Source organism: Desmodus rotundus, chromosome 2 (assembly GCF_022682495.2).
Source record: "Desmodus rotundus isolate HL8 chromosome 2, HLdesRot8A.1, whole genome shotgun sequence".
NCBI classification, from domain to species: Eukaryota; Metazoa; Chordata; class Mammalia; order Chiroptera; family Phyllostomidae; genus Desmodus; species Desmodus rotundus.
Genome location: NC_071388.1, coordinates 188051414 through 188079344, shown reverse-complemented (window position 1 = coordinate 188079344; position 27931 = coordinate 188051414). Strand labels below are relative to the sequence as shown.

Here is a 27931-nt window from a genome sequence, read left to right as displayed (position 1 = left end):
CTTTGCAGAAAACGAAAAGAGAACACCATGATCTGGTGCCTCAACCAGCAACTTAATGAGCGTGACAAACAGGTAAGGCAGTCACACCTGTATCTGCAATGCTACAAGCCGGACAACAGCTGTGCTGAAGGGCAGAGGTGGTGAGAGATAAGGGCTGAGATGAAGAAGGGGTAATCCATCAGCAACACTGGAGGGTCCTACCACTCCCATCACCTGAAATACAAAGAGAGCACATGACCAGCCTTGACTATTGCAATTTCCTGCAACCGTTGTAAGGGAGTCTCATTTAATAATAATAGTAGTAATAATAATAATAATAGTAATAATAATAATAATTTGAAGGTTGGGCATGTTACTTTCAATATGTTCTTGTTGCCTTCTTCTGAAGGCATGTAATGTCTGGAGTCAGATCAAATGTTACACTGGATTCAGCCAAGGTTTTGTAGAATGTTGACTACAACTAACTAAGTAAATAATGAGAGATGGGCCAAAAACTATTCTAATCAGGAGACTGCACATACTTACTTGTGGGTTCAAAGGAATGCAGTCAACATTTTTGGATGGAGCAAATACTGACAACAATGAGGATGGCGACAGTTCTGCTTGCGCTAGGCATTCCAGCTACAGATTTCCTGCTGAACTAGTCAAGCGGCAGACCACGTTCGATGAAATGCTCTACCACGGTTTCCACATCATACAAAACCTTGTCAAGACCAGACTCTAGATATTACATAAGTCATCGAAAATTTGTTTTTCTTCATGTAAATCCTAGACTGGCCAACTGATTGTGTCATTTTGCACTAAAAAAGAAAAAAAAATCCTCTTTTCATTTTAAACTCCCCCACCCCAGACTACCTCGACCTCTAGCCAATTGTGTAGTCTCCTAGTCTCCGCCACCCCACTCTCCAACTGGCAGCCCTCAGCTCTCAGCGCAACGTGAAGAGGTGAATTGTCAGAGTTGTGCGTGGGAAGCAGCACTCCAAAATCCCGTCTGTATAGGGATGGGCCCCTGGGTCTCCCCACGCACCACCTTGAAATGTACCTCACTATTTTCAGTGTCACCTGAGCCGTCTGTTTTCATGGGTAGGTAGGGGCACAAAGTGGTTGACCTGTAAATCTTCAATCCAGAGAAGTCAATAGCAGAGTTAAATTTTGCAAAATTTCATAAGATTGCCACTTGGCTACTCACCAGATTGACACAGACATTGATCAGTGACCTAAGGTGAGGCAGGAAGGATATGATTGGCTGCCTCTGAAGTGTCAAACAAACCCCTTCAATCAAATTGCTGGCAGGCTCCCACTCAACCTGTCGCCTGGAATACAATATAGGAGCCATTAGCAGCTTGGCTCCCTCCTGGAGACAGCCCGAAACACGTGAGCGAGACAGTGATCCTGATGTCAGCTAAGATGGGACGGGAGTTTGAGACAACAAAGCGCTTGCACGGCCTGAGGTTCGCCCAAGGTGTTCCGAAGCACAGAGCGCACTGGGAAGGGAGAGCACACTGAAAACGTGGCAGAGGCACTGCTGCCCCCTCCACTAATGAGACAAAATCTATTGAAGAAAAGAACACATGATGAATGGGTTGCATTTTCAGTTCCCTCGTTTTACTCTGAGAGAGCGTAGGAGACTACCATTTTAGGAAACCCATCACGGGGGTAGTTACTCCCAACAGAACTAATCGGACCCCAGTTTGCATTTCTGAAATCTTAGCAGACTATAAGTGATCTCATCAGCTTTCACACTAGACTGCAACTAATTGAATTTATGTGGCTTACCTCCTGCCCAAAAGATCACATTAGAATAAATTAGTCTATTTAAAAAGTGTTCCTTCTTGTCCTCCTAAGAAATGATGGTTTTGGGCTGCTTCCTTTGGTAATAGAAGTGTTATACATAGCCCAACTAAGTAAACATAGGGTTTTCAGTAATAAAAATCAGTCCAGTCTGTAATTGTCATGTAAGAGTCATCCTTGTGGTCCCAAAATAAACAGGTTGGACTTTATGTTATCAACACTGTTTTCAAATGTTATCCTGGAGATGATTTTTTTAAGCCTGTATGTCCTACCAAAATGACAGCTTTGTAATGACAAAATGGAAATGTTCCATTCTATATACCGGGGGATATATTGATATGACGATGCCCAAGTAACTCATAGGTCAGGTGCAATCATTTCTCTTACTGAATTGAGATCAACTGAAAAAATTAAATCCGAGGCAACCCCAAATTCACAGCATGCACCCCAAGAAAACGGCCTATAATTGACCAGGTCTAAGCATCCATAGAGAAATCTACTTTTAGGAAGCGTGAAGTTTTTCATAATGGTTTAAGTTATAGGACAAATGAGTCAGCCTGTGGGGATGTTTAACGTCTTTAGATACAAAATTATTTAAGAAAAAATAATTTATCTGACACACTTTTGTAAGACTTAGAAGACTTCAGCTGCTTGCCCATAGGCACAAATCTCCCACTGGGACTGAAGCAAAGAGGAGTGCTTTACAGACAAACATTTTCGTGCTGCGGAGAATGGTGTGTGGACGTTCACCATCATGGCATAAAAGGGCACAGGAACAAGCCACTCATTATTAGAGTAAACTCTCTCAATTTCTTTTTTAAAATAAATTCAATAATTTTTGATGGCTGTGTAAACGAAGAGCACAGACTAAAACCTGGATAATTCCTGACAAACTGAACACTAAAAGCTACAAATGCTTAAGGTAAGAATTGAATTGATTTTGGGTTTGGTTTAAAAAGGATAGAAAATGCTCTCACTAACCCAAACTTGAAATTTCCAAGTTAGTAGGTTTATTAGCACTTTTTGATTAAAGTATCAGCTCACTATGGCTACATGTTTCTAAACTGGGCTCAGATCTCCTGGTGGACTGGTTCAAAGGCATCTTTTCACAGGAAGGCTACCAATGGATATTTCAGGCCACTGAATGGAGATTGAGTGGTAATAATGTTCATTTAGTACCACCTAAATTAGGTGGGAAGATGAAAATTAGGTATTTGCTATCAGTCCTAAGAACTTTTAAGCTACTGCTTAGCTGATCATTATAAAGCTTGACATTTCTACCTTGAAACCTAAAATACAATGTTAAATACAGTATATTTGGAACATCAAATTAGTTTTTCTTCTGTCCTTCGTTGTTTTATTTATAAGACATATCTTACTTTATTTCAAGAGGAATTGACGGATAAACATCAAATTCTTTACATATTTCAGCTAAGGAACATAATAGCTTAGAAATGAAGAGGTTTTTCAAGATAAATATATATATATGTTTTTAAAATGTTACTTCTTCAAAAGATAAAACTTCTACTTATGCATTCGTATGTCTGATTAGCTGTGCACATATTCCAACAGGAAACTTTCAAGCCACTAGTTTAACTCAGACTGACTCTCCACCTTAAAAACAGACAAACCCTAACTCTGAGGCTTGCAATATCAACAGCTGGCTAGGAGGCCTCCTCACCTCAGAGTAGGCATCTTGTGGATTTTGTTGAACATTCTGTCCAATCTCTTTAGAATGAGGATAAGGGCTGGCCTCACTGCCTCCGCGGTCCAGTCGGTGATCGGCAGCATCTCCATGATGTAGCGTCGAAGCCCACGGCTCTCCATTGTCTGTGTGTCGTATGGTGCCAGCTTCAGAAGGGAGTGAGCAATTTCTGCCAACCTAAAATGTTTTTGTTTTTAAGACTAAGCTTAAAACGCCTCGATGAAAATTTTCCCACACTGCATCATACTAATTAATCACCCTCTTTCCAACACACCAAGTCCCTGAACTAAGCACATTCTGGCACATTATCTCATAATTTTTATTTTTATTTATTTATTTAAGTTTTGATTTAATCTTTATTGTATTTGTTAATAAACTTTTTAAACTACAAATCAGGAAAACATAGGGCCTATCATTTTCACTTGGATGATACGTCTGTTAAGGTTTTTAAATTTATAGGTGCCCTTTCTTCTGCTTTTTTTTTTGACATCTTATAATTTATTTGTTGAAGAAATTAGCTGCTTGTCCTATAGAATTTCCTGCACTCTGGATTCTGCTGATGGAATCTCCACAGTGTCTTTAATTTACTCCATGACCCCATATTTAATTCCATTGGTAGTTAAGACCTAGGGCCTAGATCAGACTAGGTTCTGCTTTTCTGGCAGGTGCACTTCACAGGTAGTGCGTACTTTCATCAGGAGCCATGGGATTCCCCGCTGTCTCTCTTTTTATGAGGCCAGCTGCCATTATTAATTACATAGATCCACTTCTTCATTAGAAGTAGTACAATGCTAATATTCCATCATTCCTTGTCTCATGTATTAACTATATAGCATTTTAATAAGGAGAAATTTCCTTTTGATTACTAAGAGAGAGACAGATAAATGCTTGGAAGGATCTACAGTTGAAGAGCTCCCCAGACTTTGACAGGCACTCTGGTTTAGGAACCACAGCCAAGCCATTGCATCTCTACCTCTTCAATTGCTCTATGATTGCCCCATCTCACTAGCACCGTGGATGAAGTCACTACCACACAGGGCAGCTCATTCCTTCTTTGGAGTTCTGCACCGTGAGAAACTCTCCTCATATTATGTTCCCAAATTGCCTCAGTTTCTTTCTCCTATGCTTAATCTGGAAGCATGAATTTAATCCATCTTCTCAATGGCAACCCTTTATTATCAAGAAACGGTTACTGTCTCTTCATTCCCATTAGTTCTCTTTCCAGACTGAACATTCACATTGTCCTTATGGAAGTGGTGTATGAATGTGCATGTTTTAAAGAAATCATTTAAAACAGCCTGTACTTTCTTCAATCTCTTTCTCACAAATTCGATTTCGTGAAATTCTTACCGTATTGACACTATGATTTTTAATTGATCATTTCCCCCTTGTTGCTTTGGAAACTCAGAAGCTCAAGTCAAATTTATGCTTCATGAACAAACAGCATCTAATACGATCAAGTCATATAGATTTCACATGCTAACCTTATCAAAAACATAATTATTTAACTGTTAATTTTTTACATTGTTCTGGCTCTCTAATTTGTATATTCTATCGTTTTGTATCATGTAATTTTTTAAGTTGCCACAAGTACTTTGTGAAATGATAAATACATAAATGCACATGGGATATACAGTACTTGCAACACTGCATTAAAGTTACTTTCTTATGTGTGCCTCTTGTATCGGACTGTGATCACACTGAGGACCAGGATGTTATTTTACATCCTCAGTGTCCAGCATCAGCATTAGGCTCTACTGGACCCTATTAACTCAGTGTCAGTCCCGGACCTAAATCACAGCTACAGCTCATTTAACCTTTAATAGGGTTTGGCATCTAGAGGGAGCTAGAGGCCTAACTGACTCATGCTTTCCCCTCCATCAAATGCCTTAAGTAGTGTAGATATAGATGGTCAAGTTATAGAACAGTTACTAGCCCATGATCATGATCTCTCTCTCTCTATCATCCATCTTCTAGGAATCTTTTCCGCTTTCTCTCACAAAATGGCCATTGGTAGTAGTGGTTTTCTGACCCTCAGACTGTGGTGTTGCTCTGTTCACAGAATTACTTAGACTGGCTAGCCATGATAAGAGGGAAAGGCGGGGGGGGGGGGGGGGGGGATGGATTGAATGGAGCACTGGGTTGCTATGGCAACCGATCTTAACACTTCAGACTTTCCTCCCCTTTTCCAGCTAGGAGCTGAAATTCTCAGTGTGAAGTAAAGTCTTCCCCATTAGTGCACATTGGGGAGTGTGAACACACGTGAAGCTCTGGAGTTCTGGGTTGTGTGTCAACTACTCAGACAGTGTGAAAGTAGCCTGGAGGAGAAAGAGCCTGTGTTTTTTACACATTTTTGGACTCTCATATTCCCTCACTTAGTACTTTCTAAAATTTTCAAGGGATAATTATAAAAAAAAGAATGTCAATGATCCAGAAGTTGGTGTGTTTGCCAGACTGCAATGTTATTGCTAAGTGGCTAGCACCTAACTCCAGGTTCAGTTTTACAGATATATTCAACTCTCCAGGTGAATAATTTGTTACCCATGGAATTTTCCTTTTTCCAGGACTTTTAATGACCTTTTACAACCATTGCAAATCTGAATAGAAGATCCTTTGGAATTATGGCCCTTTAAGGAATCTGAAAACGTAGACACAGACTTTATAATTTGAGTAACAACTGAGGTGGCATCTCCATAAGGAGAATGACATATGGGTGCACAGAGATGTGGCTCTCAGGCCTCTCGAGGGGCCAACCAGGGGCAAAATTTTGAAATGATGACTGGCCTCATCCAGTTCAGAATTTTTACCAGGGTGCTATTTTAAAACATTGGAAGGCTATCATGCACAATTTGTGTGAAGGGGACCTCAGACCCAAGTGAAGTGTGGCTCAGAGTTAAAAGTTTGCAAAAAACTAAAGATTAAGATTAGTATCGCTTCTGTGCTTATGCAGATGAACTCATGATGTTATAGTGAAAAAGCAATCTGCTCACTTCCCTGCAGGGCTCACTACTAAGTCCTCAGGTGGTGTAGGGCAGAGCAAGTCCTGGAGCAGAAAGTAGTAGTGCATTTTTCACATAAAATAATAGAGAGAAGATATTCAGTTCTTGTGAAAAATTAGCATCTGAGCAGTAAAGAGTATTTGGAAGAAGCTACTTTTGCAAGAATTCAGGTGATGAAAGTTCCCTTTCACGCACTTTTTTTGAGGAGCAATTGTTTGGTCTGTGCTTTTCCGTGTTGCAGAACATTTTCCCCCATCCCTCCTGAGATCCTTTCCGATGAACTTAGCGTACATTTTCCCAGAGGGAAAGTACATGTGCATCCAAGCCACTGGAAACCAACCATCCTGAGTATCCCAGTTCTCATCCTGGGAACCCCCGTCCCAACCACCCTACCAAAACCCGGACATGCTGCCTGAGTTGCATCTACACTGGAGTAGTAAAGTGAGAATGGTACCGCATGTGGGACTTCACATCCAGCAGCTCCAGGGCGGTGACCCGTGGCTCCCCAGCCAGGTTTTGCAAGATCTTCAGCCTTGGCCCGCAGTGCTTGTAGAATTCAGTGCAAATGTTCAGCAGGGACTCCCGAGGTCTTCTGAACTCCTCCCGAGCAATTCGTTCATCCAGTTCCTCTCTGGGAAGGCCTTGCCCTTCCTCTAGCAAGTGAAGGTTTTCCCTGGGGAATTATAAAAGGTTAACTGGGGTCCTGAAAAGGTGTGTGTACAGCAACTCTGAGAAAAGCATCATACTGAAGAAAAAGATAAGCTTCCTTATATTACATAAAAGTTCATGAATCAGGGAAGGGCCTAGGAGAAACTCATCTGAAAGATAAGGGAAGTTTATCATCCTAGAAGAGATTGCCATCCCAAAGTGTAGTTGCTTTACATTAGACAATGCCTGAGAATTTATCTGGAAATGGTATGCCATGCATTAAATAAGTGAAATCTAACGGAACTGTAACCCAGGTCAAAGGCAATCATCACAAGATGTCATAATTACTACGTCATTAGGGTTGTCTTTCTGTACCTGATAAAGTGCAGTTTGGCGCCTGGTTCCTGGTACCTGGGAGTCAGAAAAATGGTCTGCATTACTACCAGAGCAAGGACAGAGGCCCCGTGTGGGGGCTTCTGACGGACTTGTTCTGCTGAGAAGCCCTTGAAGCTGTACATTTTGATAAGCTCACAAATACACACATGTGATTCCCCAAAGATAAAATCTTTATCTTTCATTTGGCTCCCACATAGGCTGCAATTATAGTTGCTTTGAACGCTGTTCCATTGCCATAAAATTTGTAGAAAGACAGATACTATAAAACACATATAAAGTTATGAAATGTAGCTGATAAGGGAATTCTTAAAAACTTTCAAAGCTAAGTGAATCTAAGTTATAGTTTTAACACCATGTGCTTTGTTTTAGGTGATCAGAGGAAGAAATATGGCTGACTTCCTTTCAGTTGTGGAGATAGATTGCTTTATGGCTGATTGACATTAGGACTTTAGAAACCTTCTTTTTCCATATATCTTTCATCCAGTAGTTGAACCTAACCCCTAAATGTCATTAAAGTATAATCATTTTTTTCCTGAATACAAGAAATTGAGACATGAGTTCACATCACATCAGGTGACTTATAGTTGGGTTTGGAATTTGTTTTATTTTTTAAAGATTTTATTCATTTATTTTTAGAGACAGGGGAAGGGAAGGAGAATAAGAAGAAGAGAAATATCAATGTGTGGTTGCCTCTTGCACGCCCCCTACTGGGGAACTGGCATGTACCCTGACTGGGAATTGAACCAGCAACCTTTGGTTCACAGCCCATGCTCACTCCACTCAGCTACACCAGCCAGGGCAGAATTTCTTTTATTTTTAATATAAACATATGTGATGAGCAGAAAATTAACTTTACATAATTAATGATACACACTTAAAAATGTGCTTCAGAGAGACTGGAAAATTCCTTTCTTCTTAAGAGTTCTCTGCTAACTATTCCACACTAAGAAAAAAGAACTTTTTCACAAACTGACTTTGGGTTTGCCCTATTTTAACTTTTCCCTGGAGGAAGAAGCTAATTAAACTTTTGTGAGCGCATGAGTGTTAGACTGTTTAGAGATTAACACAGACAGAATGAAGCAGGTAAAGTATAGCCAGTGCCTGAGTTACCCCAAAACAGGGAAGATTAAGCCAACTACCCTGAAAGCACCATTGAAGGACCTACGTCAGTTGCATGAAATATCTGTGGAAAATCTGTCCAGATGAAAGAAAGTTGGCTCTGCATAACTGCCCTGGGAATGAGCAACCACCTCCTGATTATTATTATTTTATTTGCCTGTTCCTTGGAAGCAAATGAAACAACACCGGAATAGTTCAAAGACCACCCAGGAGGCAGAGAATATCTTGCATGTTCATGCAAATAAACTGATACAAATGCCAATTTATGAAGGTGGCTTGGATTTCTCTTTGACAATTTCAAAGGAAGCCTTGGCATTTTCTTGAACTCTAAGCTCTCATCTTTATTTTCTTAGAGATTTTCACACCTACTATTGACTGTTTTCAGGATTCCTTTCACGCCCAACAGTGGGGATTCGGGCTGTATGAAATCGAGAGGCCACAGGAGAATAGGCCAGCGACTTACCTGGTATTCACCCCAGACGACATGGTGTGATTGGCTGTGGTGGTCCCTTTATGACCTTGGTCACACCTGCTCATTTGTGGGGCTGTCATGGGCCTGCAACAACAACAGCAGTCACCACAAAACCACCACAACAGAAGGGCAACATTTATGAAATCCTCAAGTTATTGAAGCTCACATAAGTTTTAAGTTACAGTCTCCAAAAGACAGGCTACCAAGCTTTGGGCTTTTCGGCCACACTCTTTTGCTGTCTTTGTTCTGAGATGCGCTTTAAAGGGGACATTGATTCCCAAGGGGTCTATAAGCTCACCACAGTTTACGTTCTTCCACTTGGTTCTGAGTGACGAACTATGGCTCTACAAACGGGACTTTATGAAATCAGACTTCTAAGCCTGTATTAATTGAGAGTTAAGGGCACCTTTTTCAATTCTCCAGGTACCAGGAAGTTAAGCATTCTAAATAATAAGCAAAAGCTAAAAGTATACATACACATACCATTTTGGCCACCAACACCATAAACAACCACTCTATTTTTGTGAGAAACTACTAAAGAATAAAAGAGTCTTTCTAAGCAAAGTCATACCTAAGACTACTCAGGGAAGTGAGTAAATTAGTATCTATTATAAGTCAGTAATTTAGACATTAAGAAACAGATTTGAATCATTTAGTTTTATACCTGTAGGGTTGACTTTAAGTATTATATTAGGTAAACTTTGCTTCTCTATCAGCAGCTGGGACATGGAATGGCTGATGAGGCTTTTCAGAATGATTGCTTGAACTATCACACCAGCAGTGGTAGTTCACCCAAGGCTCTTGAGCTGCATTCTGTTTGCCTAGGTTGCCAGTGTAGCTCCTGATGAGAAGCTAAACATATATTGACTTCATGAATCACAATCTCACTCCCTCTCTCACTGGCTGGTGCATGTGGAAAAAGCCCTCCCAGGACTGAAGGATTTCAACTAGTTCTGTCATCAACAGAGCATGATGGGGCTGGGAAGTTGGTGCCTTTTGGTGGGGGTAAATCATAGACAGAATTTGAGGCTGAGGATGTGGCCAAATGGAATGGAGGGGCAAAGACACCAACCCTGGAAGTCTTCCCCACCGTCACTACAGGGAGGAATAGTTTCTTGGTTCTGACTTCATATGGGAAAAGGGAAAGAAAGCCAATGATTTGCACAGTGTCCTACATCCACCCTCCCCATTCCTCTCACTCAGTCTTTTGTCTCTGCCCCACTCCTCCCCCCATCACGCCCTAAATCTGGTCTCTCAACGCCTTCTGCTTCTGCACCCAAAAATCTTGTGATAGGACTAACTTCTTGGAACTTTGTTTGGGGCTGAACTCTGACAACAATTTACCTTTCCAGTCCCACATTACTCAGCCCCTCTCTCAGCACTACTGAGTCTTGTCCCGGACAGAATCTGTTAATTATGGCATTAGAATAAAACTTTGTAAATTGTTTATTATGTAGTTCTTGAAATTACAATAAAAACCTTGCTACAAACAGTAAAATAATAAAAGAATGCTTAGTTGGAATTGCAGACATCTTCATAAAATGAGAGCAAATAAAAATGTTAATCACACTTTTATATGCACTAAATTGGCCCTTTTATAACAGATTTGCTTAGCACGAGGTTAAAACTGCCACAGATGCTCAGTAAATCACATGCAAATGTGTGTTTAGCAATCATGGTATAATAATAATAATAATAGTAGTAGTAGTAGTACTAAGTAGTAGTACTTAGCACTATTTATCCAAACAACTTGGGAAACGTTTGCACTTTTAAGCCATAAAGGACGGAGTTTGGGCGGATGTCTGTAAACAAAGGTTTTAGAAGTTTTTAGCTATCACACTTTTTCTCCATCTTTTGGGTAGGTACATTTAGTTTAGGGCTGTGGGTATCTCTGCCAGTGGGATTACCTGGTGAGGACCTCCACACTGTATAGCAGGGCCTGCAGGGATGTCGCAAGAGCGGCTGTGGCAGCGATCTCCTCTCGGGCAGCAGGCACAGTCTCCACTTGTGACGTCTGCCTCTTTAGCTTTTGCAGGTAACATGGGACTAAGGCTTCCAAGACCATCAGCATCTGAAGACTATGTCAACAGAAAGGAAACCCAGTCACTTTTTGCATTTCACTTTTGTTGGTTGTGTTGTATTAAAGAGCTTGCAGAAGTGAATAGACAAACAGTGAAATTTGACTAGGGAAAACCGGCTTGAGAAAATTTGACTTGAGAAATAATAATCAAAACCTGGAACATAAAAGCTCAAAATGACAACCTCTAACTGGTAAAGTTTTATATAGACCAAAATAAAATCAGTCTGCCCCGCAAAAATAAATAATGAATTAAATTTTTATTATAAATTTTACATGGAAAGAAAATAATCTCAGTGAAAACAACTTTGATAGAATAAAATTTTAAAAAGTGAAAAGTCAAAAGTGGCTTATTTGTGGCTTACAATGACTAATGAAGAAATTCAACTGGCATGAGGAAATTAGCTTTAAAAATAATCCCTTAAAAATTTACAAGCAGGATGAAGATGTTTGTATTTATAAAGTTAGAGTCAAAATATCCACTGGGATTAAATAGTATAGTTGCAATAGTGGGGTTGACATTATTCTACACTAACTGATAATCACATGTAGGAGGAATATGAGAGAAGGAAGAAGATGGAATATGAGAGAATAAGAAATTGATGGTAAAGAGACTGCGATCAGACAGAGAAAATTAAGAATTTGAAGTCATGTGTAAATCTTTAAGCCCCAAGCAATTTTTGCATCCCAAGTAGGTTACAGTATTTTAGTTTCAGATCAGTTTCATTCTTCAGCCAATGTTCCATAAATCAGCTGCTCTATAGATGTTTCAGGATAGGTTTGATTATGAGGGTGGAACTGGACTGGTTTGAACGGACTGGCGCTAGTTCTTTGGCCTCCTTCCCCGTGAGTCACTGGTCATATTCCTTCTCCCTTCAAGCCTGAGTCAGAGTCGCAGCTCCCCCCAAGAACATAAGATCATCACCTGGTCTGAGGAGGCTGATTAACGGAGGTGACTCTGGGTTAGATTAGAGCCAGCATCTTGGAACTGGGATGACAGACCAGATTTATACTCATGTTCTTTGTGTGACAGGAGTTTGTTGTCCTAGTTCTTTGAACTCGCATGAGAAAGATGGTAACCTCCCTGGGCCTGGCAGTCTTTACAGAGGAGCAACACCCTGCAACAGTTTATCAGCTCATACTTTTCCCAAAAGTAGGAAAAAATAGAGGCAACAGTTGTGTGATGTTTATGGCTAACCCTCAATTTTTTCTCAAACTATTATCTGGCCACAGAGGGCTGTCAAGGAAGGAATTATACATAAGAGAAACAGGAAAACTGAAACAGTTGGCTGTCGTTGGATTTATTCACTTCATAAATGTTTACTGTTACGTTTTCCACGGACTAAAGCGCTGTGTGGGACACTGGGAGGTATACACCGATACACCAAGAATATGGTAGCACACACTCTAGAGCCTGTGTCCCAGTTAGGTATTGTGTAAAAAGATCAAGACAGACTGAGAAGTAGAGAGGGAAGGATTGCCTAATGTTGATATAACTGGAGAGCCCAGAGGGTGTATGGAGCCAGAATTGTAGAACATTTTAAAGGAATGCAGTTCTAGTGTTTTTAAGGAGGTATACTACATAAAAGGAGGCTGTCTGTGGTTCATTTGTCTCTGCCTTCAGAAGACCTGTTTTAATAGAGAGATGAAACTCGTGTTCAACCTGCCTATCAGTATAAAACTCAGAGCAGTCAGCATCCTAGAATTGGGAGGACACTCCATGTGGGTCCTTTAAATTCCTCGCACTTAGCAAATTAACAGGCAAGATTTATATTCTTGCTCTTCGTGTGATGGTTTTTATTGCTTTCTGAAGAGAGTTTCCCGAAATACATTAAATGTCTTCTAAAATTTTATTTGCTATTAATTTGCACTACCTGTAAAGATATTCTCTAAAGAAGACTGAACATCTTAGCTGCTACACAAATTCTAAATTAGGGGTTTTCAAATTAGTGAAAACGTACTATATTTTCCAGAACCTCAGCTATGACACATTTCCCAAATTCAGTTTTTGAAAACTTAGTTGCCGGCATATTACAGGCTGATAGTAGCAAACATAACCCTTGTACTCATGCAATTTATTTTCCTTGCTGTGTTTACTTATCGCAGAATAAAGGACTGCAGTTACCTTCTGAATGACTCAGGAGCATAGGCCACCACAGTAACACAGAGCTTGATGGCCTCACTTATAGAGAATGTCAGGTCTTCGTTTCCATAGCAGAAGTCTGAAGGGACGGAAGGTGAAAGCACACAGTCAGAGTGGATTCTGCCAGTAATAAAGAACTTATCACTCCTAACATTTTTCAGTTAGATTTTGTAGCCATTTCTTCATGAGACTTTATTCTTAAACTGTGAACAGTATTAATTTCTTTATCTAAAGAGACATAAAATTCTTTTCTTTGACTTTTAAATAATAAGATGAAAAATAAAAGTGGTCTCAGGGGGAGTTGTTTTTTAAAATCTTACCTCCTAGAAGACAGCATTCGGGTGGCTCAAAGTAATGCATGACTTCTAACAATCCATGATAACAAAAGACCACTTTGGTGGGTTATTCACTTAGAAGTGCCCAAGAAAACCCAATTTTCTGAAAACTGTACTGCTAGAATAGTTATTTATTAAGCAACATTTTAATACAATTTTCATGGCAGAGAATTCCTTACCCTTTAGGATTTATAAGAAATTGAAGAAAAACAGGAGATAGGAAAATGTACTTATTCCATTTACACTAACTACTGTTCCATTTATTTTTGCTGTTTTTATTTACTTCAATACATTCAACAGTTACTTTTTTAAGAACAAGTACAAAGAGAAAAAAAAGTCAAGACAAACTTTGCTTCTACCTAAAGACTTAAGGGGCTTCTCAGCTTTGACCAGCTCTAGGATGTCTAATATGTCAGTGGTCTCCCCCTCCAGTGACTGCAGCAAGTCGAACAGGCACTGGGCCGACACACCTTTGCTGGGCCCGTTGTTGGCAGCATCCTGCGTAAAGGAAGGCAGTTTCAGTATATTGATTCCCATATGAGTACTAATGCGGCTTGCTCAGGAACGCAAACTTCACAAACACTATCACCGTCAGCAATTACAACACGGATCTGGTGTTCCGCTTACACAAATCCGTGCCCAACAACGCTGCTGTGTGATCCTGGAGTGGCACATCTGACTTTTAGGGGATCTATTAAATGCTAATCTGGCACAAAGGAGATATTTGTGGAAACTCATAAAAACACAGCAATGTGTCCACTGCCAGAAAACTTCATGCCAACGGCTCCTGTGGTCTGCAATTATAGGATTCAGCTTTTGCAAAGGCAAATTTTATAATGGGTTTGTTGAATACCAGAGTTTGAATTTGTTTAGGGTAACAGATGTCTTATTTGAACAGCCCTGGGAATTTTATAAATCCTATTTGATAACAAATCTCCAAAATAGAGATACTTAACATCTCAAATCTACTTCTATGGTTTTCACTCATTTATTAAAATAACGATTCCTTACTAAATTCCTATTATCTGTTAGGAACCATTCTGTGTACTGAGGTTGTAGCAAAACAAGAACAAAAATCATATAAACAACTAAAAACAAACAACAAACAAAGGTGTTGCTGTAAGGGAGCGTCAATTCTGTTGTGGGGTGTGGTAGAGATACATGTTAGTGAAACAAATCCATGTATGGCTTGAAGTATGGGGCCAATGTGCTGAAGGAGAAGAAAAAGAGAGTGGGTGAGTGTTAGAGAATGATAGAAATGAAAGAGAATCAGGAACCCCTCTTTTGATCATTTTCTATTCTCTACCCTTCCATTAACTGAGCATAAAAAACTCGAGAGTTGGTCTATTTATATTCTAGGGGCTGAGATGAGGGTAGAAAAGAAATGATTTTCTTGTTGAAAGAGAAAGGATTTATAGCATTCCTATCCCGTGGGTTGAAGGAAAAGCCCTGAGAGACTGATTATACAAACGGACAATGGCCAGGCCATACATACAACTCTGAACCACAGCCTGCCGTACGCTGCCCAGGGAACCAGCCTAAACCCATTATCTATAGAAACCAGCCCAGGAAGCCAGCCTGCAGTACGTCAGGTTTGTTGGTAGTTGGAGTACCAGCTTTAGTAGAAAGCAAATGATTATCCCTGTCACCATAGGCCCCCAGACAGCCAGGATTTGATTAATAACTGATAGCTTCCCTAATCCTGGCTCCTGTTTCCAGTTTAGGCCTAATCATAGAAAGCCAAGATACACCCCTAACCAATCACACAGGATGCCCGCTTCTTGTCAGCCCACTTACAGCTGCCTGGGACAACAGCCTCTGATCAGGGCACACCCAAAGCCTCCCCTTTTCTCCTTATAATGTTTTCTCACTCCTCTGCCTGCCTTTGAGTCTCTGCCAGAACGTAAGTGGTGGTGGCTGATGCCCTCGCTATAGTAAGCTGTGAATAAAGAGCCTTTGCTTTTCTCATTTGCTTGGTCTCCATTTATTTCCACAGAGTTTACTCACAGGGAACTCCAGAAGAGGGGCCACGCTAGCAAACAGCTGGAGCACAAAGGGCTTCCGGTGGAGAATGTAGAACTGGTGGCAGGCAAATTCGATGGCTTGACGCAACTGGGGATTGCTTTCGTAATCAGAGTACACCTGTGGATAGGTGACACATATTCAGAAAGTGCCTCACGGCTGCAGAAGGCATGGAGGAAAGTGGGTACTTTCATTAGCTGGTGGAGGGGAGGCAAATGGCATAAGCTTCCTTCAAAGAAATTTGGTCATGTACATAAAAATCCTAAAAAAAAAAAAGAATATACTTTTCCCCCAGGAAGTTTGTGACTAGGAATTTATCTCAAGAAAAGAATTGGGCAAATGTACGAAAATGCATATACAAGAATGCCCACTACAAAGTTGCTTATAATAGCGAACGATTTGAAACAACTTGAGGTACTCATAAATTGGGGTTGGTTAAGTGAATTGTGGCACGTGCATACAAGAGTGCTATGCGGCTATTTTTTAAAATGCTATAGTGCTAAATGTAGCTCCCTGAAAAAAAATGCCCTTGGTGTTCTTAGTTCTACATGAAAAAAAGTAGGTAACAAACTTGAATATATGGTATGAGTCAACTTTTGTTTTCAAAAACAGGCAGGATAGAGTGCCAGGATCTTCCAGCAGTATGAACAAGGGCCATGTGGGAGCGAGGATTGTAAGCGACGTTTATTTTCTTCCTTCAACTTCCCTGTATCTTCTGAGTTTCATGCTGAGTGTGCTGTTTTTTAGTAGTCAGTAAAGTGTTATAAAAATAGAGAAAATTCCAACTATTTAAAAATAGGACAGAGAGCCCTGGTGACCTAATAAAAGTAAATTTCTTGCCCTTATAGGCTGAGTGAACTCCACTTTGCATGAGCATGTAATACTTTCATAACTTTTATTGAAAACTTCCATAAAAATAGAGAACTAGGGTGTACCCCTAGGCCTTATTCAGTACCCTTAAATGTGGCCAGATACTCATTAGCCATGAGTAAAAAGAAAACCGTTTCCACTAAATTCACCTCCTTCCATCCCCACACACTAAATCCAATGGAAATGAAAATCTCTTTTCAGACAGAAGTCAGATACTGTTTTGGAGGAGTATCAGCTGAACACTGGCCATACCTTGGGAAAATGGTTCTCAAACAGTCTAAGGCATCAGAACCACCTGGAGGTGTTGTTAAAACACAGATCACTGGGCCCATACTCCAGAGGTTCTGATTCAGTAGGTCTGGGATAGGGCCCAGGAATATGCATTTCTAACAGATTCCCAGGTGATACTGGTCCTGCTGGTACCAAGACCATGTTTTCAGAATCACTGGCCTAGAAGAAATGGAAAAGCATATTCCAGGTCTCGGGCATCTTGGAAATTTTTAGGGGGATTTCATTTGGTGCTTTCTGCGGGCACAAAAGAAGACAACTCTGTCATTGAAAAATTCAGTGTCGGTCTTGTAGGCCTGCTAGATGAGCAGTACTCGGGCTGGTGTTCTGGTTAGGAGAGGGGAGCCCGGCACCTGCAGCATGGTGGGCAGAATCCACTGGTAGCCACTGAGGGAGAAGAGGTGGTTGAAGTGCACCGCGCTGTTGATGACGGTGGCCGCGTACTGCCTGAGCAGTGCGCTGTCTTCGGGGTGGAGGATCAGAGCCCCGTTGAACACGTTCAGGAAAAGCATGATTTCATCTCCCCAGGGAAACTCGCTCGGCATGCCCAGGAACATCTCCTCCAGGAGCTGGATCCACAAGCTTTTCTGAAGAGTGTCGAGGCCAAACAGCTCCTTCCCAGCTGTGAGAACACCAAAGAGCAGAAACAGAATTAGCCCCCGGGGGACCCTGTCAGTGTGGGAGGGCGATCCAGCCCGAGGGCACTGCTGTTTTCCATTTGTTCCACCTCTGGGGTGTGACGGTCTGCTGCTGAAACGCTTCCCAGCACAACACTGCTGGCATGAGTTCTCAAAGGACTTCCAGCGCCACCTCTTCCATTCAACTCTGTGCGCAGACAGAGGAGACGCTGGCAGCGGTCACTGCTGAGGGAGCTGTGGCTTTGAGAGAAGTTATTTCAGAGAGAAAATGGCAGGGTTGGGATTACTGCTTGCTCTTTTAAGTCCTGGTCAGACTAGGGCTCTTTCCACTGCTTCTGGATGAAGTCACCGAGCATAAGTTATGCTCATTCACGTAAATGGTCCTGAATTAATAACTACCAGTGAGGTTTCAAAGTGCATCTCTTTCTGTTCCTTCTCTCTCTTTCTCATTTCAGGTGTAATTTAGATAGAGTAAAATGCCCAGATCTTATATATAGTTGAATGAGTTTACACAAAAATACACACTCATGTACCCACCACCCTACTCAATAGATAAGACCATTTCATCATTTCAGAAAGTTCCCTTATTCTCCTTCTCAGGAAATGCATTCCCCCAAAACCAGAGGCAACCCCTGTCCTGATATCTGTCACTATAAAATAGTCTTGCTTCCTCTTGAGCTTTCTATAAACACCTATTCTTTACTCAGGCAACCTAACAACATCATATGGCTTCCTTCAGCTGCTTATAATCTGCTGGAGCAGCGGTCTCAAAGTTTGGTCCCCCAGAATAGCAGCATCATTATTACCTGGAAACTTGTTAGAAATGCAAGTTCCTGGGCCCCATTACAGAGCCACTGAATCAGAGACTTGGGGGTGGAGGGAGAGACGCAGCAACCTGTGTTTTATCAAGTCCTCCAGGTGATCGTGATGCACAGTCAAGGCTGAGAACCACTAGCTTACAGAACTGTCTGCTGATAAAGATGCTCGCCAGCCAAAGACAAAACAAGGGCGTGAGAGGAAATGCTTTGGTCTCCATACCTTGGGGATCACTGAAGAGTGAAAACTCAGCGTCAATAGCACTTCGAGGGAATGAGGGCAGTCGGAGGAGGTCTTCCTGGAGCATGGAGACGTGGGACTGTTTGTGGGCCGTGGGGATCTTCTGGGTCAGGGAGATGAGAAACAAAACCCGCCCTACTTCCTCCAGCTTCCGTGTGAACACCTAGCAGCACAGAAAAGCAGAGGAAACATGGGATTAGCAACTCTGAAATTACTAAGAGTGAAGAAATTTTAGTAAAATCTTTAATGGCAAACCGGGCTGATAAAATCAAGGTGGAGGTGGGGGACTAAAACGAGGGAGAAGTTTTTGTTTTCTTTACCACACAGAAAGAGCAAGCAATACTTAATTGCACCATTTCCTGCATCTGTCTGCTCTACAGAAGGAAGTGTATCTTACAGAGTTTGCAGGCTGGAGGGACACAACGCAGGCATTTTCAAGAATAGTTCAGTCAAATAGAGGCCATTTGTCTGGTTATCATAACACGGAAGACCTTCTCCAACAGGCGCCAGACAGTCCATTCCGATTGCTTCTACATTTCCACTGATGCCTTAAGCTATTTCCTGCCGGTTCTGGGTTTGCCTCTTTAAAAATGACCAAAATGGGTTCCAGGAAAAATCTATGTTGAGACAAAAGCTGATGGAACTCTAGGTTAGAACTCCTTTAGCCTGAATTTAGATGGCATCAATGCAGGCCTCTGAGTCCCTACTCTCACTGGTTTTTCTGTTGATGTTCGGTGGACAGGGGAGATGAGCATAAGCAGTGAGCTGCTGTTGAGGAAGCTTCAGAGCCAGAACCAGGGGTCTGCCTAGTACTATCTCCCTGAGGAGCTTAGAGAGACATCTTAAGGTCCAACTTAGAGTGCACACAGAGTCAGAGCTCCATTTTATGCTATTCTCTTAAAACATGTTCTTAAATGTGGTTTTAAAAACACACTAATGAAGTGCCTATATTCATGATGGCTTTAGTCATTTTGCTGCCAAAATCATGGGCTGGGATAATTTGGGGAGAATTGTTTTAGAAGTGCTTAAATATAAAATCTTACAGTTTTGCCCAACATCTCACACCTTATAACACATTCAGTATTTTCTTTGTTTTAAATGTAATGTAGGTAGTTAATAGTAACTACATTTTTAGTTAAGTGATCTAATTCTATGCCATTCTTATTCATCTCGTAAAGGTATTTTGGATAGTTTGATGCCAAATTAGCATTCTTGCTATGTGCAGAAAACCTGAAGTTATAAAGTATCCTGAAATTCTTGTTTAGGTATTTTATTAAAAATTAATGTAAATCAATTACAAATTGGCATAGACAAAAATAAAACAATGTAATGACTAGATCGTATTAAAATTGCCCTATTAGAATTGTATACTACATCCATATTTTGCATGCAACACAGTGAACCTCCTTAAGCTCAAAGCCTGATTTGATGACACAGGTGAACATTATTCTGCTCTGCAGCCTTAAATCTGAGTACAGCTGCACGATTACGTCTGTGCTGTTGGAAGAGAAGTGAGCGCAATAACGTGCCCAAGGTCAGATCACTGGTCAGCAGCAGGGCCGGGCCTGAGTCCAGGTCTCCGCACTTCGGCTCAGTGCCTTTCTCAGATGTACTGCCCTGATCCTTTGATTTCTTTCTTTTCCAGCTAGCCTCCCGGACAACCTTCCAATAGCTTTGTCATGTGCACTTCCAATCCTGTTTTACAAAAATACCGAATGGAAATCCGTGCTTAGCATCAAGTAGGTTAATAAATTAGAAGATTTCTATTGTTTATACCCAATGAGTCACTTAGCACTACTCCGGGTGAGTGTCCCTTCATACCTTTACATTATGATCCAATTTATAAACCTTAAAACTATTTTGGGGAACAATCTATTGATCAAGGAAGGGCCCAGCTATCCATTCTCTCTAGAAAGAATCAAACAATCAGAGAACCTCAGAATTGGCACCACATTGACACATCATTGACCCCAAGGACATGACAAAACTACAGACAGGACTGGGGGGTCAGGCACCTGCTTCTGAATGAGCTCCTGCCCTTTCTCTGGCTGCATGTGCACGAGGTTCAGCTGCGGAGACACCGACCTCCGGAAAGGGTAGATGTCCCGGACATAGGTCTGTGAGGGGGTTACACAGAGACAAAAAGAGAGTTCAAATGATTAAACGTTTATTCTCATTTCCTCCTCAGGTCAGACAGGCAAAAGTGACCTGTATTCTGATGGTTTTGATTCTTACTACTTTACATTTCCCAGCTCTATAAAATCCCAAGGAAGGTAAAATCCCTCCTCAGGAAAGCTTCGCATCAGCCAGGCTGAGCGCTCTTTCCCAGCACTGGGGTGCTGCTGTCAGGAGAAGAGTTGCCAAGGGCCACTGACTGCAGGACATTCTGGAAGAAGGTCACTGTAAAGTGATGACAGTGGTCTCGACCTCCCCTTTTGCTCACTAGATCAGGTCACTCCAATCATCATGTTTAACATCATAAAAAGAGGAACCAGAAAAACATTAGAATTCCAAATAGACACATGAAGTTATCATATGGGAAACTTAGTGTTTCCACCTAGATTTAATAATAATGAGTTGCTAAGTGCTTTACTTGGCTTATCTCTAATGATCACAACAATCTTGCAGTAGACATTATTATCATCACCTTCAGTTTTCAGACACGGCACCTGAAGGATGCAAAGGTACAGCGGCTAGTCCACAGCTACACAGACAGTAAGGCTGTGTGAGCTAAGCGGCCATACTCCTAACCTCTAAACAAAGGTGTCTCCCTGAGTGGAGGCTGCCCCCAAATAAGGATTGACAAGCTTTTGGCACAACCCAATGTGAGTGGCATTACTGCACAGTCTTACCTTATTGTAGTGGATAAGGTTCCATCGTTTATCCATGAGAAAATAATTTGTGGACTGGGATTCTGGGATATTAAAAAACTCCAAACACTCCTAGAACAATAACAATAAATTTTAATAAGTGTCTACTGACAACATATTATGTGTCAGGTAGTAAATTAAAAATACAAATATTATAAAAACAAGGCAACTTTTCCTAAGGATTTTATATGTATGTGCATGCTTGTATATACATTTTACATACTTCTTATACATTACGTGTGTGTGTGTGTATGTACACACACATGTGGATGCACACTGGATTTGGATATGCCGTTATCCAAAGAATGATTAATAAACTAGTGATGCGATATAAACGATCTACTTTCACAGTGCTAAAAGATGTACAAGTACAATTCAGGCTGAGTGAGCAACCGTGGAAGCACAGACTCAATATTGGGAAGAAAGCTGGTAACAACTTGAAGAATAATACAAACTACAATGTATGGAGCACTCATCATAGACTATAGTCTAAGATCAATGCTTTCCAGGTAAATTACTTGTACAACTTGTACTAGTACCCCAGTACTGTAGAAAAAGAAACTGAGAAGAAAGGTCCTGTTATGTGATTTAGGTCATAGTGGTTGTGGTGGAGCCTGAGTTTGAACTCACGTCTGTCTGCTTTCATGTTCTCCTACCTTTCAACATAAGAGTAGAAAGAGGAGGGATTGTTGAATTTTGCTTCTTTGGGCCTTAGAAATTCTCTGGAGGTGTCTGAGTGAGGCCTAAAGGAGGCTTAGCAACCGTTTCTACTGAAATAAAATGTACCAGTTCGGCAAAACTAAATTTTTCAGAGGCCTTTTCTACTTATGTCTGACCTGGGGTAATGTTCCAGGGAATCAGATCACCAAAATTCTGAACTTCACATGAATACTTGCCAGTGGGAATTCCAGTGGGAATCATGGCACTACTTTACTTACTATTTTACCTTAAAAACCTTATGGTCATCAGTGAAGTGCCCATAGTCGGTGTGCCATAAAAAACCAGTTCTGTCAAAGTCATCCTTACCTTTAACAGGGCTTCAAATTGAGTGTCTTCATGGACTGGTAACTGGGTTGGGATATCACACTCATTCTGTCCATGAACTACCAAGGTTTTGGTACCTACAGAAGGTAGAAACCATAGTGAACTGACTTCTACTACAGAAAAATACGTATTTAAAGCATAAAATATTAAAATAGTATTGGTAACCTGATATTTCGTTATGATTAGTACTATTAGAGCTTAATGTGAATTGTACATTCTACTAACTATACTCCTTTATTAATAGTTAAACATATACTTTAAATATATTCACCTACTAAATAATGATAGCTACCGTTTATGGGGTTCTCAATACCTATACATGTGTTTTATGTGCATAATCATGTTTAAATCTCACAGCAACTTTATAAAATGGGTATTATTATTTTCATCTTGCAAATTAAGAAACAGTAGTTATTCTTATAAGAACTTATAAGTAACTTATTCAAAGAAACACATTTATTCAGTTTAGTGATTTTCAAACTTTTTCATCTCATCAGACACACAAACTAATTTCTAAAACTCTGAGGCACACCAAAAAATGTATTATACTTATTGCCAGTCTGATACAAAATAGGTATAGTTTTGATTGATTGTTATGACAATTACGCAAGTTGTCCAAGGACATATTGTACAATAGCAAAGAGTATCCGGTGCCTATACCTGTATATAAAAATTTCCGGTACCAAGAATTAACCAATCAGATACAACCTTATTATGTGATGTGACCAATAAGATGCAACTCTATTATACAACTTATGTATTTATGGTTCAAGACAGGGCATTCACACCTAATGCTATTGTTGTGTTGGCTGTTGACACTTTTTTAATTTGACAATCTAAGGGAAAAGAGGTCAGTGACCCTGACTAAATAGTTGTATGTTGTATATTTTAAAAATTCTTGCAGCACACCAGTGTGCCATGGCACACCTGCTAAAAATCACTGATTTAGTGGAGGAGTCAGAATTTAAACCTTAAGCACTGCAACAAATAATAGATCTTGTGTTTTAAACGAGATGATCAGGCAATAATGGTTGGGAAACTATAAATAGAGATATAAGCAAAACCAAGACAAGGACCTGAAATGTAGCTTAAATGTACATTTTCTATATTCTACTTAGCCAGTGGAACAGTACTTATTCTACTTCATTCACTAATTACAAATCTTTGTGAACATTATAACTTGATTTTTAACGAGTTGTTTTTAAGAATATGAATGACAAAATGAGTTTATTTGCTAATAAAGAACATTCACTTCGTGGAATTATCTACAGAACATATGTAAATACACAACTACCATTCACTGAATGGTTTCCATGAGTCGGGTACCACAGTGAGTCCTCCATTTACTTAAACTCATTTATTCCTCAGGATTGTAAAGCATGCTTATATCCTTATTTTACACGTGAGGATGGAAAGCTTGAAAAACGATGAATTTTTTCATAGCTAATACTAACTACAATATATAGCAGTTCTATGATTTTAACACAGGCCTCTTTGCTGCCAGGACCTGTGTTCTTATATATAATTTTGTCATTCTCTTTACTTCAATGCATGTGTCATCTCGGATTTTCTCGGTCACTGGACAAGGATAAAGGCTTGGCAGAATTTCTATCTTAAACAAAGACAAGTTATTCAAAGTGTAAAGAAACTGTATCTAGAGTTTACATCACAGTTCATGTTCTTTTGTAATTCTCTTTCTCCCTGCTTTTCCTTTTCCAATTTTTCATAAAGCCACCTCTCATTGAGTTGAAAAGGACTGGGGTCCATGCCATGCAAACAATGTCATTCTCCTTGCAGTGCCAAGTGTTCATTCCCAAAGGCTTTCCGTTCAGCTGGCCCTCTGCGATAGACTTAAACAAATCTGTAACCTTGGCAGCCCATCAAGGACTGATTCATGGGGATCTCGGTTCTGATGTCTCTCTTTTCATCTGGCAATTGCTGACTCTTAAAGGGTCTATTGTATTTCTTTGGAATGTATTAAACAACAATTCTTTGAAGCACTAACACCAGGGTCAGAACTCTGAAATTTTCTCATGAATGAAAGAGACGCTTGGTCTTTAAGAGGGTTATTTAGAACAACATAATTGAACAAACATGATAGAAACAGACTCATAGAAACAAAGAACAGACTGATGGTTGCCAGAGAGGACAGAGGTTGGAGGACTGGGTGAAAAAGTGAAGGGATTAAGAAGTACAGATTGGTGGTTACAGAACAGTCACAGGGATATAAAGTACAGCATAGGGAATACAGCCCATAATATTGTAATAATGATGTGTGGTGCCAGGTGAGTACTGGAAATATTGGGGGGAATCACTTTGTAAAGCATATGATTATCTAACTACTATTCTGCACAACCCAAACTAATACAAAATAATAGTAAATGTCAATGTATCATTTACATTATTCAAATGTATAATTGAAAAAGAACATTAAAAAATAAAAGGGTTGCTTATAGTCTTAAAAGAAAGTTGTATCTTCCAAAAGCAGTAACGCATTACCTGGCATGGAAGCGGTCACCAGGAGCTTCACCTCACACTGCTCCTTCTTCATGGTCTGCTTCAGATCCTTGAAGAAGAGGCCCTCTACGTAACCCACCACCTCCCACAGGAAAGTCAGAGTGGCCGAAATGGCATCCATGCCCCACTCGCAGGGGGTCCGCACAAAGTACATGATTAACCCCACCTACGAGGCAGAACAGGAAGAGTTCACACAGTCACAACAATCCTGAGCGCACGTTCTCATTTCCTTGGCTCTTCATTTCTTGACTAAATATTATTCTTTTGCACCTTCATATTCCCTGTTCAAATGCTTCTCCAACACTTTCCTGGAGAGTGGCCCTGAGCAGGAGAGGGTATAACTGGAAAACTGACCAGAATTGATTGCTGGACATTTTTATGTATCACTAAAAATGGTTACTTCTTGAGAGGAAAACAGAAGGTCATTTATTTGCCCAGGCTTCACCTCACTGGTGGCCCAGGTACTTAGGCGACCTAAAAATAATCTCTATACGATGTTTGCCCAAACACTCACGGTGGATTATGTCTAACAGTCTGAAACTAAGAACACTCTGCTTGGTTAAGTTGATGGGCTTATAAGTCTTTGATTATGCCCTGTCAGTAATTTTGAAAAACTGCGCCATTTTGTACTTCTTAAACTGACACTTAAAATATTTAATTAGCAGTTTATTTCTTGTTAATAAGAATAAAATAGATTAAACATTTTATACATGGAAATAAGAGGAGAACTGACTGCAATTGGAATGTGTATTTCGTTAAATTTGATGAAATATGCTTTAACTACTTTATTTGAAAATGCACAACAAAAATCAGTATAAAAAATAAAAGTCGTCCCCTTTCGTCGTGGTTTTTAGCCATTGTTTCTTGAAAGCTTGTTAATCCTTTAAAACTTGCCAGTTACATTGAAAGAATCAGTGTCACTAGCCTAATCTGAAGGCTGGACACCCTAAGGAGAGCCTAAACTCAACCCCAGTTGAAATCTATAAATGACTAGAAGAGGTGGGAAGTCCTATGGATTCCACCTCTTCCAAGGGCCTTGTTCAGTCAGAAAGGAGGCTTCCTGAGAACTAACACAGTACATCAGATTCTTTCTCTGTCTCACGTGCCTGTCAGTGCCACCTGGTGACATCTGTGATGGTCAGTGTGGGCCCTTCTGTGTTCAGCAGGAGAATGATGATTTAGATGGCAGGCCTGCTCAAAAAGTGTTAGTATGTATGTGTAAGTTGAGGATTTGGAGACTTTAAAAGTCTTCACATATCCGGAGATATGCTCATACCCCAAGTTGAAGATCTCCTAGTCAAGTGCGGCAGTGGATTGAAATGTCCCTAACAAAGTCTGGGAGAAGGGGTTAGTGACCTTGGCATCCCCACCCCACACATCTAAAACAGTTGTTAGAAAAAAGAGGTCCAATAAGGGTAATGGTTTAAAAATGACTTTGCCCTTCACAGTTTGGCTATTCTGAGTGTAAGACTCTTTCCTTAGTCTGCCCAGAACATGCATGTGCTTGGGAATCAGGGGAAGATCAGAGCTTAGACAGAAATGGAAAGACAAAAATTTATATTCATGCAAAACAAGATATACAGCCAGGCCAAAGCATTGTCAGCCCTTTTCTCTATTTGCTTATGAATTACCTAGCAGGGAGGACTTATGCCTACCATTAGGGCTCATTTGGAGTTGACAGGAGAGTATGGCAGAAGCGCAATGAAAGGCTCATCTTCTTACCCCAAGGCTAAAGGATTAAGGAGAGCTGCGGTCCAGGGAAGAATTTTCCCTCTGCAGTGCCCTGGGGAATGGGCGGGTCACCGAGGGGGCTCCTGCCTCTGGTGTCTGTTTAGGTCCCTGACAGGAGTTCACCTCAGAGACTTTTAAACCAATCTGGATGCAACATAAGCTTGGCAGATCACATACTTCAACTGAGGGAGGCCCTCATATTTGGCTTTGATAATCTGCCTTTGGCTTTTGTGTGATGTAGACAGGACCAAGAAGCAGCAGACAGGCCGGCTGGAGAGCTTTCTAGATAGAACTGCCATGGGTTGGTGTCACTGTATAGGGTGCTCTAGCCAGAGTCCTATGGGACTCACTACCAGAACTCAGGCGTCTACAGCATGAGCAGGAGCTGAGGCGAGGGTGAGTCTTCTAGCAGTCACCATTGGGAGTGGAGGGACCCCATGACACAGCAACCTCGGGCTTTGGCTTCCACCAGCTGGACACCTGGCAACCAGTCAGATAAAGAGCACTGTCTCACGAAGAGAGGAGCCAGGGCAAATGCTGAATAAAGGATAGAACGGTGAACAAAGGTCTTGTATCTTCCCGATTGCACATGGTGTTTAAAGATGAAAGCAATAGGGAGGGAAGGAAATTCCTAGAAACTGTATTTTTAGCCAACAGAGACTGAACACCAGCCAAAGGCACTATTTATGTATTTTTATTATTCTGAACTTAAAACCGGACTGGACATGATTTACATGATTTCCTTTGTCAACCAGCAGGTGGGCACTCAGGAGGAAAATCAAATCGGTCATAGAGAAGAGAAAGGAATTACAAGAGCTTTTTCTGCACGTCCAAGTTGTAGTGTAAGTTAGATTTATCATTCTGCTACAGATGCATAGGCATAACTCCTCTATTTCCCAACCTGCTGGAAGACTGATGACAGCGAGGGGGAAGGAAGAATTTCTCTCAGCTCAGAAATTTGTTTGGCCATCTGTCTGCTTGGATTGAGGTACGATTTCAAAGAACAGGCATCATGTCAACAGCCCCCAAACTGTATATTCACTCAGGGTGCAAGGAGAGTGCAAAGAAAGTAGTAAATTCTGGAGGGTTCAGGAGGGAGTTGTCAGGAGGTCTTAATGCACAGAGAGCTGCCGTGCAAAAGTAGTACACCCACAACTACTCTCCACCTAGGGCAACATTTTCGTGTGTGTTGAGTGTGTGTGTGTGGTTT

The 27931-nt window shown here is 40.8% G+C and overlaps 1 protein-coding gene across 2 annotated transcripts in view; it reads right to left on the bottom strand.

Annotated features, from left to right (window-relative positions):
* UNC80 (unc-80 homolog, NALCN channel complex subunit) overlaps positions 1 to 27931 on the bottom strand; it is a 179774-nt gene that overhangs the window by 26748 nt on the left and 125095 nt on the right. For both annotated transcript variants that reach the window (XM_045198387.3, XM_053919029.2), the window contains 16 exons: positions 24973 to 25156; positions 22456 to 22550; positions 21412 to 21501; positions 20575 to 20676; positions 18542 to 18722; positions 17219 to 17487; positions 15693 to 15827; positions 14045 to 14183; positions 13333 to 13429; positions 11038 to 11208; positions 9122 to 9214; positions 7519 to 7554; positions 6950 to 7168; positions 3473 to 3673; positions 1190 to 1313; positions 88 to 213 (listed from right to left, as the gene is read on the bottom strand). In XM_045198387.3, coding sequence (XP_045054322.2) covers positions 88 to 213; positions 1190 to 1313; positions 3473 to 3673; positions 6950 to 7168; positions 7519 to 7554; positions 9122 to 9214; positions 11038 to 11208; positions 13333 to 13429; positions 14045 to 14183; positions 15693 to 15827; positions 17219 to 17487; positions 18542 to 18722; positions 20575 to 20676; positions 21412 to 21501; positions 22456 to 22550; positions 24973 to 25156 — 2262 coding nt within the window. The remainder of the gene's footprint in view (positions 1 to 87; positions 214 to 1189; positions 1314 to 3472; positions 3674 to 6949; positions 7169 to 7518; positions 7555 to 9121; positions 9215 to 11037; positions 11209 to 13332; positions 13430 to 14044; positions 14184 to 15692; positions 15828 to 17218; positions 17488 to 18541; positions 18723 to 20574; positions 20677 to 21411; positions 21502 to 22455; positions 22551 to 24972; positions 25157 to 27931) is intronic.